At 47.6% G+C, this 18,265-nt stretch overlaps 1 protein-coding gene across 5 annotated transcripts in view; it reads left to right on the forward strand.

Moving 5' to 3' along the window:
• Positions 1–18,265, forward strand: part of PHC2 (polyhomeotic homolog 2) — a 97,975-nt gene that overhangs the window by 73,351 nt on the left and 6,359 nt on the right. For 4 of the 5 annotated variants that reach the window (XM_072974832.1, XM_072974831.1, XM_031683993.2 and 1 more), the window contains 3 exons: positions 14,695–14,897; positions 16,591–16,720; positions 17,575–17,689. In XM_072974832.1, the coding sequence (XP_072830933.1) occupies positions 14,695–14,897; positions 16,591–16,720; positions 17,575–17,689 (448 nt within the window). Of the gene's footprint in view, positions 1–1,658; positions 1,962–14,694; positions 14,898–16,590; positions 16,721–17,574; positions 17,690–18,265 lie in introns of those variants that run through there. The other variant, XM_072974834.1, reaches the window with a different exon arrangement.

Genomic DNA, 18,265 nt, shown 5'->3' on the forward strand with positions numbered 1-18,265 from the left:
CTGCCTTCAAGGTCTACTGGAAAAGATGAGAAATGCATAGGAAAAAATACAGTAAAAACTAGAATAGGATAAATGCCATAAAAAGATTGTGGCTAGGTGCTTTAGAAGTTGAGAGAAAAGTTACTGCCAAGTAGAGGTTATCAGGATGGATTGCAGGGAGGAAGTGGCATTGTTCTAGAGCAAGGGTTGGCAAACTACATCCCAAGGGCCAAATTCTGTACAGCCCACAAGCTAGTCACAGTTTTTACATTTTAAAATGTTTAAGAATCAGAAGAAGCAGAATATTTTGTGATACATGAAAATTATATGAAATCCAAATTTCTGTGTCCATCAGTGAACTTTTGTTGGAACACAGCCACATTCCTTCCTGTAGTGGTGTTTGTGGTTGCTTTCCTGCTACAATAGCAGGGGTGAGTAGCTGCAATGGAAACTGCGTGGCCTGCGAAGTCTAAGATATTCTCTGGTCCCTTACAAAAAGGTTTGCCAACCACTGTTCTTGAAAGATAGGTAGGACCTGGACATGTGGAGGTGGGGAGAGGGCATTCCAAAAGGGACTAGTACAGTCAAGGTAGGGAGGCAGGGAAGTGTGGGCATGTGTACAGAATAGAGAAGTTGAGTATTCAATCGTGTGTTACTACCTTCACGTATAAAACAAAATGTTAAGTGTAAGAAATGCAAAGGCAGAAAGGGGGAGGAAACGTGAATATTAATGAAAAAAGGTTTTGAAATTTTTGAAAAATAGTAGAAGGGAAGAAAGGGGACAGGGAAAAGGGGAAAGATAAAAGGGGCAAAGTAAACCATCAGGGAATATAAAGTAAATGTAAAATGTGAAAACAAAGACAAGGGGATGAAGCCTGAGGGGAAAGAGGTGGGGATAGGAATGCTAAGAAAGGTAAGAATAGGAGAAAATGTTGGAAATCTAAGTCAAGCATGGAGAGAGAAATTCGGGTCGTCTATTCAGAATAAAGCTGGGTGGGGAGGGGTGACAGTGAGACTTGTGAGTCTCGCAAGTTCTAGCATAGCCACTGAATGACAATTCCGTTTAAACCGGTGTGGTTTAGGAGGAGAAGTAACATTTATTGGGTTCCAACTGTGTGCCAGGCTCTACAGGCAATTTGTATAAATGCCCTCAGTTAACCTTCACAGTAAGCCTAAAGAGTAGGCATTATCCCCGTTTATGGAGGTGTAACTGGGTCACTTTGCTCATTACTTAACCTCTCTGATCCTCAGTTCCCAGTGGGGAGGATAATGACTACTTGTGGGGTCATTGTGAACACTAACTAAGAGGAGTGTGCATGCTCGTAGGGCTTGACACATATTAAGCACTCAATTACTGCTAGTCGTTATTCTTCCTGCCTCCGAACTGGTCGAGGCGGGATCACAGCCTACCACCCACGGGGTACTTTTGACCCGGCGAGGGCAGAAGGCAGCGTGGCGCCCGTGGCGCTAGCCTCCCTAAACCGAAACCGACGTCCCTAACCGGCCGCAGGTTAGGGCCTCGCTGCGCCTTCCGGAGGGCGCGGGGCGGGGCCGGTGCGGCCGCACAAAGGAAGCGCGCGGTCCGGCTTCCGCGCCGGCGCCCCGCCTCCCGGAGGCCCCGCCCCGTGCCTCGCCCAGGCCCCGCCCCGTGCCTCGCCCCGCCCCCGGCGGAGGCGGCCGCGGGAGCCCTGTCGGGACGCGCCGCATTGTCTCCGCGGCGGCTGCAGCCCTCGAGCGCCCGCCGCGCGCGCGCAACCCGGCCGCCGCCCGCTCCCCCACCGCGGCCTCGCGCCCCCGCTGCCCTTTGTGGACGCCGGCCCGGCCGGTGCGGTCGGATGCGCCGCGGCAGCCCCGGGCCCCGGCTCGGAGGCTCCCGGCGGAGAGGAGGCGGCCCGCCCGGCCCCGGGACCCCGCGCGAGGCGGCGCCCGGCCGAGGGGCTGCGTAGGCCTCGCCCGGCCAGGCCCAGCCGGGCCCTGGACAGGTCAGTGCCCTTGGCGGGGGAGGGGTTCTCGCCAGAAGGGGGTCCGCGGACCCGCCGGCCGCACTGGCCACCAGGCACCGCCCTCCGGTGCCACTCCCGCCCGGCCCGGGCCTACTCGGCTGCCATGCCGTGCCAGCCCGCGACTCTCGCCCTCTCGGCGCCGGGGAGGTGTCTTGCGCCTCCCTCCCTCGTCGAGGACTCTGCCTGCCCCGCACTCCCCTGGCAGCCGCTATGTCACCCTCGGCGTGACAAACGCTTCCTTGTGACCCCGTCCTTACCCCGATCCCCCGCACACCCCACCCTCGCCTCCGTCCTCCTGGACGCCGCTTTCCCGGGGATGGACCGTCCGTTTAGGGACAAGCTGTTGGCGTCCTCTGTACTCTTTGGTTGGGGACTGCCTATCTTAGAGGGCCTGCGGCTTCGCTGGAGAGTTTTGTTTTTAATCTAGTTCAGTCTCACGAGGTTTTTAATTGGATGGAAAGGGACAAGCTGTTCTGTGTCTGTCCTCTCTTCCATTTTTAGAAGCGCGTTTTCTCTCCTTCTCATGCCAAATGAAGGCATATTGTATTGTTGATTCTTTACATTAAAATCGGGATTTGTGAGATTCTCTGTTTAAATTGAAGTCCACAGAGAGGGAAATAATTTGCCCAAGGTCAGGTTGCAAACTAATGGTGGACCTACAGTGTGGACTCCTAGCCTCTGACTCCTGTATTGTTGGATATCAGTCTGTGGCAGTGATACCCCGACCATCCCAACCTTCACCATCCCTGCCCCCGAGGCTGCTTTTGATACCTGAACAGATTTCACTGACGTACTTTCAGTTCTGATCAACTTTCCTTTCCTTCCTGCTCCATACCTAGAACGGTGACCTTCTTCCTGTGCCGTCTGCAGACATAACTCTTATTCTTTTTCCTGCTTAACAAATCAGTGACAGCTCTCCCCTTAAATATGTCCCATCCAAAATCTTTAATCCCCTCCCATTAGCATATTGGGCCCAGAGGATCCCTTGTCGTGATATAAGCTACCGACCTAAATCCACCATATGCCCCCGATTTTTCTAGGACAACCCCACTTTAAAATATTCCATCCCATTGTCTATCAGCCAGATGTCTCGATTTTAGGTTTAGAAAATAATGTCATTTTAACTGTATCAGACCCTGCTGTCCTGGCCTTTTCCAGCCATTTGGCTCTGGGGCATAGCTGGGTAATCCAATTATCATTCACCTGGGATTTTTCATCCCCTCCTGAGTCAACCCAAATGTTGGAACTGCTAGGATTTCTAGATGAGTCTGAAAATTGCGGGCTAATGAGGCAAGGAAATTCTTCCTTGTTCCTATATATCTGCCCCCCTGCCCTCCCCATTTTTTATTCCGCTGCAGGGCCTCAGACCTGTGGTAGTCTGTATTGATTAGGGCTTAAGTTGAAGTCACAAGGGATGCAGGGCTTCATATCATTTTGGCTCTAGAATGGAAAGAAACAAACTTACTGTGTTGCTACAGGGCAGGAGATTTTGTCTTGGATCTTACGATACTAAATAGTTTTGGTTCCACTCAGATTGAACACACCTTCATCAGGCTCCTGCTTCCTGTAAAGCACTGTCCGAGGCCCTGTGGCTAATATAAATGTGATTTTTCCCACATGGCTTCAACATCTGGGTCTATATTTGGAAACAGCCACACTTTTGAATCAACTGATGAACTGTTATTTCCCACTGTTTCTATACCTAAGTTCCAGTCCCTGCGAGGCGGGAACCAGACCTTCTGGTTTGGCTCCTTCACAAGGGCTGGCTTGTTTCACAGAGGGCCCAGCAGATGGGTAATGGTGCTCGTGTGGCACCTGCCCTTTCCAGGCACTCTTATCACGTGAGCGCTGCCTCTCAGCCCACCCAAGGTCTATTTCCAGGCTTGTCCATACACATTGGGAGGAATAGATGCCTTTTTTCGCTGGCATTAATCTTGAGAAAGTAGGCCGTTCCTTAGCCCACTTTCCTGTTCTTGAGTTGGTTTCTCAGTTGTCCAGCTGTATTTTCAGGAGCAGCTGCTGCTGTCATAATCACCTTCTTCCTTTTTGTTTTTTAGCTGTTATCTTATTGTAGGTGGCACGTAGATGCTTTGTGAATGTTGGCATTTCACCATGTGCTCACCTCCCAGCCCTTTCCATTTCTCTTCCAGGTCCTGGCTTAATTTCTGATTTACCTTTGTCAAGTGCACTCAGTAGATATTATTTCCTCTTCCCTCAAAGTAAGGGGGAAACTCCAGCTCTTCCTTCTTCTGCCCCAGTAATGATTCTCCTGGCTGTAGGTCTCTTCAGCCATTGTTCCTCTGCCTTTCTTTCAGTGGAGGATAACCTTTTAGGAAGGTATTGTTATGCCTCTCCAGACATACCTCCTCACTCACTGAGCTGAGTGATCCTGAGACTTCTCTTCCTGCCACCCAGACCCCTTCCCCCATCTGTGACCCGGTGCCTATGACTTGCTTTGGCTCAGCCCCAGAATCCACTCTTTTCAGACCACATCCTTTTTCCTGCCTTACTCATTTCCTGTCTCAGATCCTCTGGGTCCCCTGGATCTTTCAGTGAGAGAGAGAATACACTAAGAGGAACAAGTAGATAGATGATTTTATAAAGTTGAACTGTTCCTGCCTCTGGTCTTGCATGCTCTTACATAGGCTGCCCCTCCCCTAGGTTTTCTTGTTTCAGGGAAAAAAAAAAAAGATTACTATCTCAGAATTAAGAACCTTTCCCTGTGAGTTTGTGAATGTGTTTTTCATCTCTTGTTTTTTTCCTGCTGTGAATGTATGAAGAGGACAATTTGTCAACCTTAGATTCTTCTAAGTCTCTGTCCTCTTTTGGGCTTTGGGCCTCATGCTAGGCATTTGGTAACCATTTGCCAAGTAAAGTTCACCCCCTTTCCTATCCAAGTCCTTCACTGTCAGCTAGCATGGATCAGTAAGCCCACATAAAATTTAAATAGAAAAAAGTCAGGAATAGGATGGCAGCTCCAGTACTGGTAGTGCTGCTCCGTGTTAGTATGACGTTTACCAGGGATTTTTTTCCTCCTTTGGGTCAGTCCAAGTTTCCACTAAAGTTCTCCCAGTTGTGCGATGCCATTTACTCTCCAGACCGATTTGGTTCTGTCCTGAAAAAGATTCTCTTCTGGAAAGACGGATCTACCAGAGATTAGAGTGGGGAAACGAGACTAAGGAGCCTTCATAAAAGCATGATTTCTCTTTTATCCCCTTTCTTTTGTGCCATTTTGCAACTGGAAGATGAAGATGATTTTCTGTGGTCAGGAGGAATCTCACAAAAGTGGTTGTAGAGATGCTTTTGTGTTTTCCACCCCCGTGGAAAAGCAGGGTGAGGACTGGCTGCCTTATGCAATCTCCTCTCATGAGGCCATTGTACCAGTAACAGAGATGACTCTCTCTGCAGTGACTTAGCACCTTGTCTGTTGGAAATCAAAGCCGGACTACCCCTCAAGGTAGAGGTATGAATGTATACCGATTTATGTTTTCAGTGTTTTTAAGATATGATTTATACTACAATGTGAGTCACTGGTTAAAAAGACTCTGAGGATGTGTTCTGTTAAAAATTCTTAAACGTGTGCCTGTTTAAGATTACTTATTCACAATTCAAATAGATGCAGGGTTCATTTTAAGCATTGACTTATTTAAAATTTTCAGTTTGAATTAAGCTACATCAGAACACTGATTTGACGCTTGTAAAGAAACTCAAGCAAACCATCTTTAATTCAACTTTATGACCTTTTGGGAATTGTTAGGAAAGTAATCAACCATTTGTTTATCCAAGACAACTGTCTTGGCGTTTTTCCCCATCAGTAACAAAAGTAGAATGTAATTGATATGGTCAAGAAATGGGCTGTTTTATAGTTAATCAAGAGTTATACAATTAAGAATGATCCATTTTTGAAGATTAAAAAGTATTGTAAGAAACACAGCATATAATTTAATAATAAATTATTGCTATGTGATTCATTATAAGACCATCTAGGCCAGCATAGTAAACTTAATGGTTTGGGGTTTTTTTCCTTCCCCTTCCAAATTGTTTATAGTTAGTGAAAAGGGTTGTGCTTTGCTATGCTTTCAATTTCCAAATGACTTTTTTAGTTTAGATAAGTGTAAAAGAGAACATTCTTTCTACATCTGCCAAAGAAATGATTGCTGTTAAATAGGGATTGCCAGTGTTCTAAGATGAATCCAGATGTTGAAGAGACTCCCAGTTTGCTATTATGATCTTCGTTAAAGCAAAAAACCTGTTTCTTGGATGCTTGTCTTCTTAGCAATGAAATTTGTCATAGCTTCTCTTAAGATGACTGTTAGATGCCATGTTGTAACCAACTCTTCTCCAGTAGATTAGGGGGAGCAGGCCTGATGCTGAATATTGAGACTGTTGGCAAGAAAATGAGAGTTCATGACTGCTGGAGTTATTTTTAAAGCTCCGGTTGCATGGCTATTATGTCTCAAATACTGTATAATTATCCCGAGTTACTGATCTCTTTAGCATATTTGAAACCATCCAAATGTGGCCTAAATCTACACAGCTATATTAAGACATTTTAAAATAATCAAAGCAAGTGACACTTAAAACTAATGTGAATCAAATACTAGTTTTCAAAAAATCGATGAAGTCCACATTTCTAGGCCTCCAGTAATCAGTATTAATCTCTTCTGTCAGCTGATTGATAGCAAAGTAGAGTGATTGAAAACTTAAACAATGGTTACCAAAGGAAGGGGGCAATGTTTTCTAAGAGCAGAAATTACCAGGAAGGTTAATTTGCAAGATAAATGTTATCTACCCCATTATATAGGCAAGATAACTGAGGCTTATTCTCTAGCTCACTTTTGTACTCGCTCACTCTCTCTCTCTTTTCCCTCTTTCCTCTCTCCTTTCTCCTTTTCCTGTTTCTCACTCTTGCTCTCACTCCTTTAAGATTAGTGCTCCTGCAGTTGGTAAATAAATAAGGCATCGTAGGCAAAATGATGGCCTTTCCTTGTTATCAACCTGAAAATAATTAGGGGATTTTCTAAACATTTCTGGTTCTTTTTTTAAACTATTATTAAATCCATCTTCCATGATTTTATCTTCAGCCTTTTAAATTAATTTCTTTTCACAAGCTAAACCACCTCCTGGTGTTCTAAGGTCCATACATTTAGTATTCTCTAGGAAAGGTGGTTCTTTATTTGTTCCAAAGTTCTCTTCTGGTTTCTGGGATTCTTTTGTGGGATACCACGGGACTCTCTGTGAAGGAACTGCATAGGAAGGGAATCTGGTGGTTGGTTGTCTTATCTTTCGGATTAACGACTGTTGAAGGTGAATTGACACATGTGGTAGGCCCTGAAGGGCAGGTGCATTTCCCTGGTTTTGTAGTCATTGTCAAAGTGGAAATAAGATTTCTTACTGAAGGCTGACATCAAGAGTGCAAGGACAGGACACTCTGAGAGACATGAGTGATACCTGAGTCTGGGCCAGTGACAGAGCAGCTCTACTCTGGGGCTGCAAGAGGCTGGGCTCAGTGTGAGTGAGACTAGGGCTGTTTCCTAATTTCTTGGGTCTCGGTGATGCAAGCCCTCCAACAGCCATGTCAGGCCTCTTCCACTGAGTTGTAACTGCATTATCTTATTTAATCCTCACCACAGCCATATGAGATGGGATAAGTACCCCATTTTATGGACGAGGAAACTGAGGCCTAGAGTAACTTGCCTGGGATTACAAACTAGGATTTAAGCTTAGGGTCTCCCTGATCCCGAAGTCTTAACTGCTATTTAACACAGCTTCTAAATGTAGTCAGTGCCAGGCATTTCACAAATATAAACTCTGTCACTGTAACACAGTAAGATAGGCAGTATGATCGTCATTTTTGTAGATGGAGAAACTAAGGCTCAGAGCAGGTACCAAGTGCTTGAACCCAGGTCTGACCCAGAGCGGTGCTGTTTCCACTCTGTCAGTCTTCCTCTGGTCTCCTGTGATCTTGAGGTCTCTAGGGGAGAGCCTTTCCCATTGCTTCCAGACCTTTTGCTGTCACGGCGTCTGCTGAAGAACTATGATGTGAGGCTATCTGGGAGCCCTCAACTTGGCACTGGATACCTCAGGACTGGCTCCAGTGAGTCGAGCTCTTTTTGAAAACTCCCTGGATCCCTGCAGTCAGTTCACATATTAAACATTGACCTGTCCTGTTGGAAGTCACCCGGCGGTCACGCAGGTGCTGCTGCTGATTATGACCTGGTCCTCGGCCCCCGCCGGGGAGCAGTGCCCACAGCTGTTTGGAAATACCCCCTTGCTCCCTGCATCCGTGGCCCCAGGGGAAGGGTGGCTGTTCACTCCATTGATTTCTTCCTCCAGAGCCGGGGGTGGCCGCTTGAAAAAGATTCAGCTGTTTACAATTCAGCTTATGTACACTTAGCTGGGGACTGTGGGTGAGTCAGGAGGGCCGCTCTCTCTGCCTGTGTCCTAAGAGACAGCATGAAAGTCAGCTGTATGGTAATGGCCTCCCGGGAGGAGGAGGAGCCCTCCCTAACAGACCCAGATGCTTAAGATCCAGGAAGCCTGTCTGCTCTCCAATCCTCTTAACCCAGACTCAACAGGGTCACTCTGCAGTGACACTGAGGCACGTCTGGGGCCACCTGGCTCAGCCTCCCTTTCATTGTGCTGGCCAGCTCCCCTGCAGACCGGGTGTGGGCCCAGGGCCTGGCCCTTCTGTGATTCACAAAGCACCCAGAAGGGATCCTCCTGCCACAGCTCTTTCTTCCCTTCTCGGGAGCTGCCCTTGAGGACAGAGGTGCTCTGAGGGGCAGGGTGGTGATGGCACCTGTGTGAGAGCCACAGCCTGCAGTGTGTCCTCAAAGCAAGGGCTTCTTATATGTCTGACAGCACAGTCCTTAGCAGAATTGCAAAAATTGCAAACATTTGGCATTGGTGCCTCCTGCCTTCTGGTTCTCTGGAGACCCAGGTGGGAAGGGACCTACAATTTTCCCATCTCTAAGAGCTCCTTTTGTATGTGTTTTAGGAGGTACTGTCTTCCAAATTAGGTGCCTTCCACTCTTGCCTTGATTCTAAAATGTACAGTTTTAACTATGCGCCGCTTTCCCCCACTGGAAAATTAAGCTGTTAGACCCTTCTAACTCCAGTGCTCTGTGATCTGGGGCCCCTGATCCAAAATATTCACTCTTCATCCTCCACCCCTCCCACCAAGCTCTCTGTCCCTAAATTGAGAGAAAAGCTGTTTGCTTCTCTGAGTCGTGATTCGCAGCAAGGTGTGAATGACTACAGGTGTATATTTGCATTTTAAAGAAGGTTATTAACCAAATGAATCTCTTTAGTTGACAACTCTGTCAGGGTCCCAGGATAGAGCCTTCGTTCCTCCTTCCCTCCCCCCCCCCCTGCTCCACTCTCTCTCAGCAAATTGGTGCTAAATGAGATATTTTACCTCAAAGTGGCACTGATTTATTTAGGGGCTCAAATATAACTAATGAGATTGTAAAGGGCTGCTGCAGACTTTCCAGAGGGCTCCACCCTCAGCCTGTTGTGCTGTTAGTGCCTGCTGCTCGCACCAGGTGGAGTCTGGTCTGCATCAGCTGCTCTCGGCCTCCAGGACGTGACTTCCCTGGGCATCACTTTGCAGGTGCTCCACTCAGTCTCTCTAGAGCAGGCAGTTGTTCAGGAATCCTGCTGTCCCCTCCTGGCCACAGTGGCGCACAGTGAGCAGGACTTCAGAGCCAGCGGCCTGGAGAGAATGCTCTGTGTTGTATAAGCGACCTTGTGTTGCCATTTGTCGAGCAGAATCTGCTGCAAGCAAATGATCCATGTTATCACCTGCTCTGCTTCCTGAAATCCTTCATTAACTTTGTTAGCTCTGTCTTCCTCCTGCTACCGGAAGCAAAGGTAGTTAGAAGTCTTGTAAATTAAAATACTCCTTTCTCCTTGTGTCTAGAGAAAGGGGAAATAGCCACTAGCCAAGCTGAGGGGTGGAAAGAGAGGCTCTGCCCTCTGTTTCCTCTGAAGTCAGGTCTTCAAGGCTACTTATTTTAGGGACAGATCGAATGACCAGGTCATCTGGAATACCGGCAATAAATGTTAGTACTGAACCATATTTCAGCATAACTGGTGATTTTGATCTTATCCGTGCTTGTAAAGAACATCAGAGCTGGGTCTGACATGGCCCAGATCGTGCAAACTGGGGCCAGCCTGACCTATGTCCTCAGTGGGCAAGAGAGCTCAGCCTCTCAACACCTACCTACCCGCCCTGGGGGTGGACACTATTATAGGTGCCTCCAGCCTCTGCCTCTAGAGGTCATCGTGCCTTTCCAAATGCCTGAAGCCCATGTGAATATTTCAAAGGGGCCAGGGAATCCAGAGCTCCAGCCTTTGGGGATGAGTTAATGCTGTGTCTCCCTTCTGCCAAAGAAGTCTCCACTCTAAAGAGAAGAAATGCGGGGAGGGTATAACTTAAGTGGTGGAGCACATGCTTAGCACACACAAGGTCCTAGGTTCAATCCCCAATCCCTCCATTAAAAAATAAATAAATAAATAAACCTAATTACTCCCCCCCACAAAAAAAACTTAAAAAAAATAAAGAAATGGGCTAAGGAGCTCTAAACTCTTTTTTTATAGTGAGATACCTGAAATGCCCCTCCTGTAGGCAGGCACCAGCCCAGCTACTCTCAGTCATCGCCTCAGAAAGTGATTTACAAATGTCAGCTGGTGGCAGGTTGCTGTTGGAAGGCCAGGGATACCTGTGCTCTTCGGCCAGCAGTAAAAACTGAGGCCGCAGGTCCCACACTCTCCAGTTTAGCAGCCCTTAAACAACTGTCACAAACTGGACACTGAGTTTGCCCCAAAGATACAAGAATGACCCAGACACCCTAGCCTGAAGGTACCTGCTTTGCCCAGCAGAGGAAACCAGCCCTGCAGCAGATAATTTCACAAATGGGGCCACCGAGGGTCCTTCTTATTTTATCTAGTCCCTAGAAGGGCTATTTCTGCCAGAGCCTACAAGACCAGGGATTGAGAGGCAGTCTAGAGGCGGAGGCATATATTATGTAATGATTCCCTGGGAACACACTGCTTTGTTCATTCTGATCAGAATACTTGGCCCTTTGTGGTCAGCTTCAATTAAAGGCTAGATTCTACCTCCCCCAACCCCAACCACCACTGAAGCTTGGCTTTACTTCCCTCCTGCAGCCTCTCCTACTTAGGGTGTCCTGGCCTCCACTTTTCAGATCCAGGTACCCAACTGTATGAAGGCATTTGAGACCTGTGGGAATCCCTGGCAGCACTTACAGCCTCGGGACTGGTCAAGGGAATTGAGTAAGGACGAATTCCAAAGATAGAGTATTTCTTTGTCTCTTTCATCTGGCCTCGGGGCCAGCAGGGCAGGTTTCTGCAAGTTTAAGCTGCTTTCCCCTAAGCAGGCCGCAGAGCAGTCTGGGAGAGCGGGAAGCAGATTAAATTAATCTCAGTGTGCTGAGCTTGGCAGGGGGTGAGATTGTTTGGTCATTCCAGAAATAGCCCAAACTCCTTTGTTACTAAAGCAGGTGGTGAGGTCTTGGCCTACAAGATAACTGCGAAGCAGAGTAGCTGCGAAACCTTTGTATAGTCAGAAAGCACTCTCCCTTCCGACCCTTGGATCCTGTCTCTCCTGTAACTTAACCCAGAGTTATAATGGAGAGTGATGGCTTCTAATGTTGTGGTGAAAGGATTTATTAGTTTGTTTTCGTGCTTATTAATAAGATCCTTTAAAAAAACAAAACAAAAGCAAAATTTTGGACTCCAAAAAAGTCTTTGCTTCCCAGAGTTAAGCACTGGCTTTGTAGCCTCTGAGCTGGTGAGTGTGTCTGTTTGCTACTGTGTTGGGCATGAGGAAGGACTGACTTCAAGAGCTATCCCTGGTCTTGCAGTGTACATTAGCAGGCACAGATCTGAGAGACAGGAGGGAAGGGGCTGGGGGGCAAGGAGAAGAGGAGACAGGGTATCAGCAGCTGTTTGGTGATAAATATCAGTGAAAAGCGGGAGGCAGTTGTGATCCCAGAATTCAGAGGAGAATGGATTAATCCCATAGAAGTATTATAAATGAAAACAAGGGAGTCACTCGTTTCCTTCCATTGGTGTGCTCAGCAAACAATGCAGCTGTGTTCAAAAGAAAACAAAAATCTTACCAACTGGATCTCTTAATACACTTGACATATTATGTTAGTATTGACTGAGTGCCTGACTTTAAAAGATACTGGCAAAGAAGACCAAGGGTGATTGTGAACTTGCGACCTTTTATATAAGAAATAGTTGAAGGAGCAAAGGAATTGTGGCCCGGAGTGACAGCCTTCGTGCACCAGGAGCAGTTCTTGAGCATTTCCTAGTGCACTGACAGGGCCCTGCTTTTCACTTTCTCATTGCGACACTAGCAGGTAGGTCTTATTATTGTCCTTACTTTACAGCTGGAGAAACTCAGGCTCAGAGACAGGTGAGGACTTGCCCCTAATTCACTTGTGTGATAGAGACCAGTCTCTAAACCTGTGTTTTTTGCCCATTATACAAATATGAGCAGCTTTTTTCTGTGTGGTCTTGAGGAATAGAACCAGAATTCTACAGAAGGTAGAATTTTTGGTTCATTATAAGGAAGAACTTTTTAATTGAACTGCCCAGGATGGGAACAAACAATTTCAGAGGTAGTGAGTTCTTTTGTCACTGGAGATATTCAAGCAAATGTCAGAAAATCATTGGGTGGGGCTGTTACAGAGAAGGGTCAAGCGCTGGGAGAGGGTTGAACCAGACTTTCTAATCCTGTGATTCTATAATCTGTAGTTGATTAGAGACCAGGGGATATTTTACTAGGCTCTAATTAGAAGGAAATAGTCATCATCTAAAGATAGAATTTTAACTTACATAGTAAGCTTTCTAGTTTAACATTTATTCATCATTTTAAATAATATATAGATTTGTTTCTTTGCATATTTAAGATATTTTAAAATAAAAATACAGAGAATGTAGGGATATAAATATAGACTTAAATACCTAAAATTTAAAAGCAAAGAAACTTAATTTGATTGATTGTATAATTAACTCAGCCCTCCCAGTTATTCATGGATTGTTAAGGAAAGATTTTTGTTTTCAGTTCCCAAACACCTATACAATTTAGAAAGACTGATTTCCAAAGGAGAAATTTTCCATCTCTATAGAAAAGTCAAAACTGTCAAAAAAAATTTTTTTTTCAAATGACTATAAACACTTAAAGGAATTTTTCTAACTTGCTGGTGTGACTGTGTCTCAAAACAAAAATTAATCTTAAAAAATCTCATTAATCACATTTCTTAAGTGACATCTGCTCATCTCTGGAATTATTATAGTTGATTATAGAGGTCTGAGTACTGAAGGTGTATGTCATGTTCAACTCTTTTATCAAAAAATATTTATCCTGGTTTATTGCCCATTGGGACTACTGGTAATAAAATGAACCAGTTTATAAACCTTCCCTAAAATGAGTTTATTTTGATTTTTCCATGCTACATAATTAGACATGGTGAATTCCTATTCTGTGGTGGGATTTTTAGATTTTTAACCTGAAACAAGAGCATCCTCATATAAATTTTGTGCAAAAATAATATATGTACTGAAATTGTTTTTAAGGAGTGTAATACATACGTGCACACTGGGTTATGCTTACTATTAATAGGCTCATTGCAATAAAGAAGTGGCTCGCTCTTTCTTTCTGTCTTTTTCTTTTTCTTTTTTAGGAAGTTCCAGGTTGAGGGCAACCTCAGTTCACACAGTTGATGGTGGTAGAGAATGGCCCTGGGAAGGGGTGAGGAGAGAGTTACAAAAGTGAAGATATAAGAGCTGCTTCTAAAACAGTGAAGCAACTCATGAGAGGTGCTGTTTGAAGTAGAAAGGAGATACTTTGTGGTTTGGCTCTGCCCAGGCACCTCGTCACACTTCTTGGAGTTCTCCGGCAAGCCTTTCAGATGAAGGCTGGCAGGCCCTTGGAGAGGAGAACGTAGGCAAGGTTATCCATGGAAGGGCAGAGTCTGTGGTTGGCTGAGGACTAGACTGGATAGGGAGCTGAGAACTGGACCTGCAGAAGCAGCATAGAAAACCTCAGTTCTGCCTGTGGCTTCCTTGCTGGAGAAGTAGAATACACGTGTATCTTAATGCATTGATCCCAAATAACCAGTTTCTCCTGATAGACAGATCTACATTATAGTGTTTACTTGGGGTTCAATACTTTGACATTTCATGGCACACTTAAAATCTAACCCTTCTCTCCCCAAACCTCTCTCCCTCAAACCCCATCACACCCAAGCCTAGTTCAGCTTTTCATCCTGTCTTAGATATCACCTTGAATACATTTTCTCCCTTGAGCTGAATGTTAACTTGTTTGTCCAGATCAGTACTGACCAAGGTCTTAGCTCCTTAAAGACAGAATTCCTGCCTGTTTAACCTAGTCAAACTCTTCTTAGCACAGTTGGGAAATTAAGAAACACTGAAACACTGTCAGCTGATGAGCTGCATTGTTGGAGACCTGACTGTAGTTAGTCACACTTGGTGGCGTGTTCGTTTAAACCATCCTGCTTTTGAATGGGTCACTGAGGGAGGGGCCTGCTCGGTTTGCATTGACATTTGGCTCCAAGGGAAAAACCGGGAGATGTTGAGTCCCCGCTCTCCTTCTGCTGGCCTGGACTTGGTTCTGACCTCCCCTGCTTGTGTTTTCCTGCTTTTTCTTGTACAGAGACAGGGCAGGGCATTGTTCATGCACTGACCGACCTCAGCAGCCCCGGCATGACCTCAGGGAACGGAAACTCTGCCTCCAGCATCACCGGCACTGCCCCCCAGAATGGTGAGAATAAACCACCACAGGCCATTGTGAAACCCCAAATCCTGACGCATGTTATCGAAGGGTTTGTGATCCAGGAGGGGGCGGAGCCTTTCCCGGTACGGACTACTTCTTTTCCCCTCTTTTTTTTTTTTATAAGTATACTTTGGATGTGTATTAGAGTATTTTTACATTTCCATGTAAAATTTCTGAAAATGTGAAAAATAATGCTCTTTCCTTGCTAATCTCCCCCCAAAGGAATGTCAGAGCTATTTTCTTTCTAGGACTGAGTGTCTTCCTAAGGTCCAGAAGGGGTCAGTGATTAAGAATAATTGGCAGGGCCCCTGGGTTAGAGGTTTCCACACACAGACTCAGCTGTGGCCCTGCCTGATGAAGTGAGACCCCCTTGGTTAGAGGGGGGTTCACATTGAAGTGTTTGGTGCAGGATGATGGACTTTGGGAAATGAGACCTCATTCAGGTTTGAATGCCTAAACCCCCACATGGCAACACTTTGACCAGTTTGTGAGCAAAAGGAAGCTCAAGATCTATCTGAAAGAAAGATAAGAGAACAGAGTTATAGCCTAAAGCTTCTTTTCTGGGGACAGTAAGGAAGTAAGGAGCACTTCAGAAAAAGGCACTTCATCAGGTGTCTCAAATGAAAGCGTAAGACGAAGGGGAAATACAGAAGAATCAAGTAAATGGCTTCCTGGAACACAGCACCCAGAGCTGATGGTGTGCAGTGTGAATCTGTGAGACAGGTGGCCTGCTCTGTCGGTGGGAGGAGCCCAGAGCCAGGTGCGCTCCAGCCCCTCTCGTGATAAAGTTAACTGGCTGGTAGAGCCACAGCATCTTCATGGGATGCCACCTGTCTTTTGTACATTCTTTGGATCCATGAGTGGTCTGAATAGTCATCCGGAGCCTCAAAGCTTGATTAACTGAGCTGGGTGCCCTGCCCTTCTAAAATGCCAAAAGACAAAAATGCCAAGATAGGTTCTTGTCCACTTTCCCTCTGGGGGTCACTCAAGGCCTGTGGCAGAGACAGCCAGGAGCACCTCGGCTATAAGTAGCTCTAGCCCTGTCACGTCCCTTCCCTTGTTAGACTAGGTCCTCCTTTTGGCCTCCTGGGGAAACACCAGAACCCGGCTGATCTCACAGGGTAGATGCAGATTGGATAGCAGCCCAGCATTGCCCTAGAGATCTGGCCACCAGGCTGCCTGAACAAAAGGCAACAAAGGGAGTGAACCAGCCCATGCAGGATCCTGGCACCACCGAGGGCCTTTGCTTTATGGTGGGGCCCAGCGTCCGCGTTTTCCTCTCCTCCTCCGTGGCTGCCTATCCATCTGGCTCGGAGAGGGCAGTGGAGAGAGAGAGAACAGTAACTCATCCAGAAATGGCGGCTGAGTCTCTCTCTCTCTCACATTCACTCACACACGGCCTCAGCTGTGTTCCTGCCCCGTGATGTGTGGGCACTGGGGCCTGGGCCTGGCCGTGGTTCTGGCGGTGTGGGAAACCTGGTCCCTGCCTTCATCTCTGCCCCCAAGATACTTGGAAGAGTAGATGCTCTCCTGACCTTCTAAGCCATCCATTGGTCCTGGATTAAAGCCATTTCCATCCCTGTATTTTGATGGCCGTTGGCATCTTGCCTCATGAGCTAAACAGCAAAACAGGCCTTGAGCAGGGTGTACTTAGGTGGTGGTACGGGGGCTGGCATCTGTGCCTGGGTGCTTTTTACATGTAATTTTGATGAGGCTTGATAGCAAGGAAGTGTGCTTACCTGACCCTCACGGCCCCCGTGTCACCTTGTCCTCTAGGTGGGACGCTCGTCCCTGCTGGTGGGGAATCTCAAGAAGAAGTATGCACAGGGGTTCTTGCCTGAGAAACTTCCGCAGCAGGACCATACCACCACCACTGACTCAGAGATGGAGGAGCCCTATCTGCAAGGTAGCGTCTCAGACCCTGGATGCTAGGGCTCTGACGGAGCTGGGCAGGACGCAGGCAAGGCTGGCAAGTCCTTTCCTGGTGTCCACGGAGGGGCTCTGAGCTGGGGAGTGTGTGAACATGTCAGTCGACTGGACATTTCCCCAGTTGCCTGTTCAGCCCTGTCCCTAGAAAATAGGCAGGAGCTCCTGCCCCCAGGGAACTGTCTCTCCCTGCCTCTCCTCCAGCCCCAGGATTCCAGGAGTCGCTTTTCCCACGTGAATCGCTGGCAAGCTGTAGGACTGCAGGGGCAGCCCAGGCAGCTCGTGCCCCTTACCCCCACAGCCTCAGGAGCCTGTGCTCGGGACAGGGGCCAGCTCGCAGGCACAGTGGTGGCCAGGCAGGCGCTGCACTTGCCGCATGGGTTGTGGACTAAATGGGGGCAGGCAGGGTGTCTGCGGAGGCTGCCAAGCTCCTGGGTTCTGTTCTCCAGGCCGGCAGCTGACTGGACACCTCGGGGGAAGGGCAGGGTGATTCCAGATCAGTGTGATGGCAGCAGTGTTCCCTCTGAGCCTCCTGCACTCTCCCGGGGTTATAAAGGGGAGCGCTGATTTTCCCAACCGTGTTTTGTCTCACAGCCCTTCAAAGAAAAAACTGTCAAGGGTCCGGGGCAATCTGTGGACACCTTTGGGTTCTTTCCAGGGCCAAAGCCATAGCCTTTCCAAACACAATGACGAAAGCAGTTTGGCCTTCTCCAAGCTGCTGTGGCTGCCGGGCAGGGCTGTGGGAGCACAAGGAACAGGCAGGACAGAGTAGAGAGGCCCAGGGGTGGGAATTACTCCCTCTCCACGCTGATGACCAGTTTTCATGCTTTTCAGAATCCAAAGAGGAGGGTACTCCCCTCAAACTCAAGTGTGAGCTCTGTGGCCGGGTGGACTTTGCCTACAAGTTCAAGCGTTCCAAGCGCTTCTGTTCCATGGCCTGTGCAAAAAGGTGAGAGCTGCGGCCCCAGTCCCCTGCCCAGCCCTTCCCTCTGCTCAGGACTGCGCCCTGGGGTCCAGCTCCCTACTTCCTTGGCCTGCCTGGAAGCAGCATCACGTCACTCATTCACCAGAGAACTCCCATGAGAAGGTCAGAGAGAGAGCGGCACAGAGTCCAAGGGAAAGAGGCAGTGTCCAGCCTGTCCGGCCCTCCTGGGTCCCACCAGCACCTGCCCTTGCAGCTCCCTCTCCTTAGGGTTTACCTCAGCCTCCGCTGGAAGCTTTGCCCAGAGCCACTGCACTGGTTACACATGTCCTCTTCGCCAGCTTTCACCCAGCTTAGAAGGCTAATGAGCACAGTAAAAACCAGCAGGCCGGCCGTGCACAGGTCCCCGTGCCCGGGGGCTCACACGCGTTACATCATCTCATCTCACAGCAGGTGTTGCCATTGTGCCCTTCATACACATTAGGAAACTGAGGCACAAAGGAGACATATTGTGCCTGAAGTCCTAGAGCTGGGGACTTAGACCAGTCTGACTCCAAGCCCCTTGGTCTTTGTGCCAAGCTGGAAGAGGCCCCGAGCTCCCCG

Source organism: Vicugna pacos, chromosome 13, assembly GCF_048564905.1.
Source record: "Vicugna pacos chromosome 13, VicPac4, whole genome shotgun sequence".
In the NCBI taxonomy this organism is placed as follows: Eukaryota; Metazoa; Chordata; class Mammalia; order Artiodactyla; family Camelidae; genus Vicugna; species Vicugna pacos.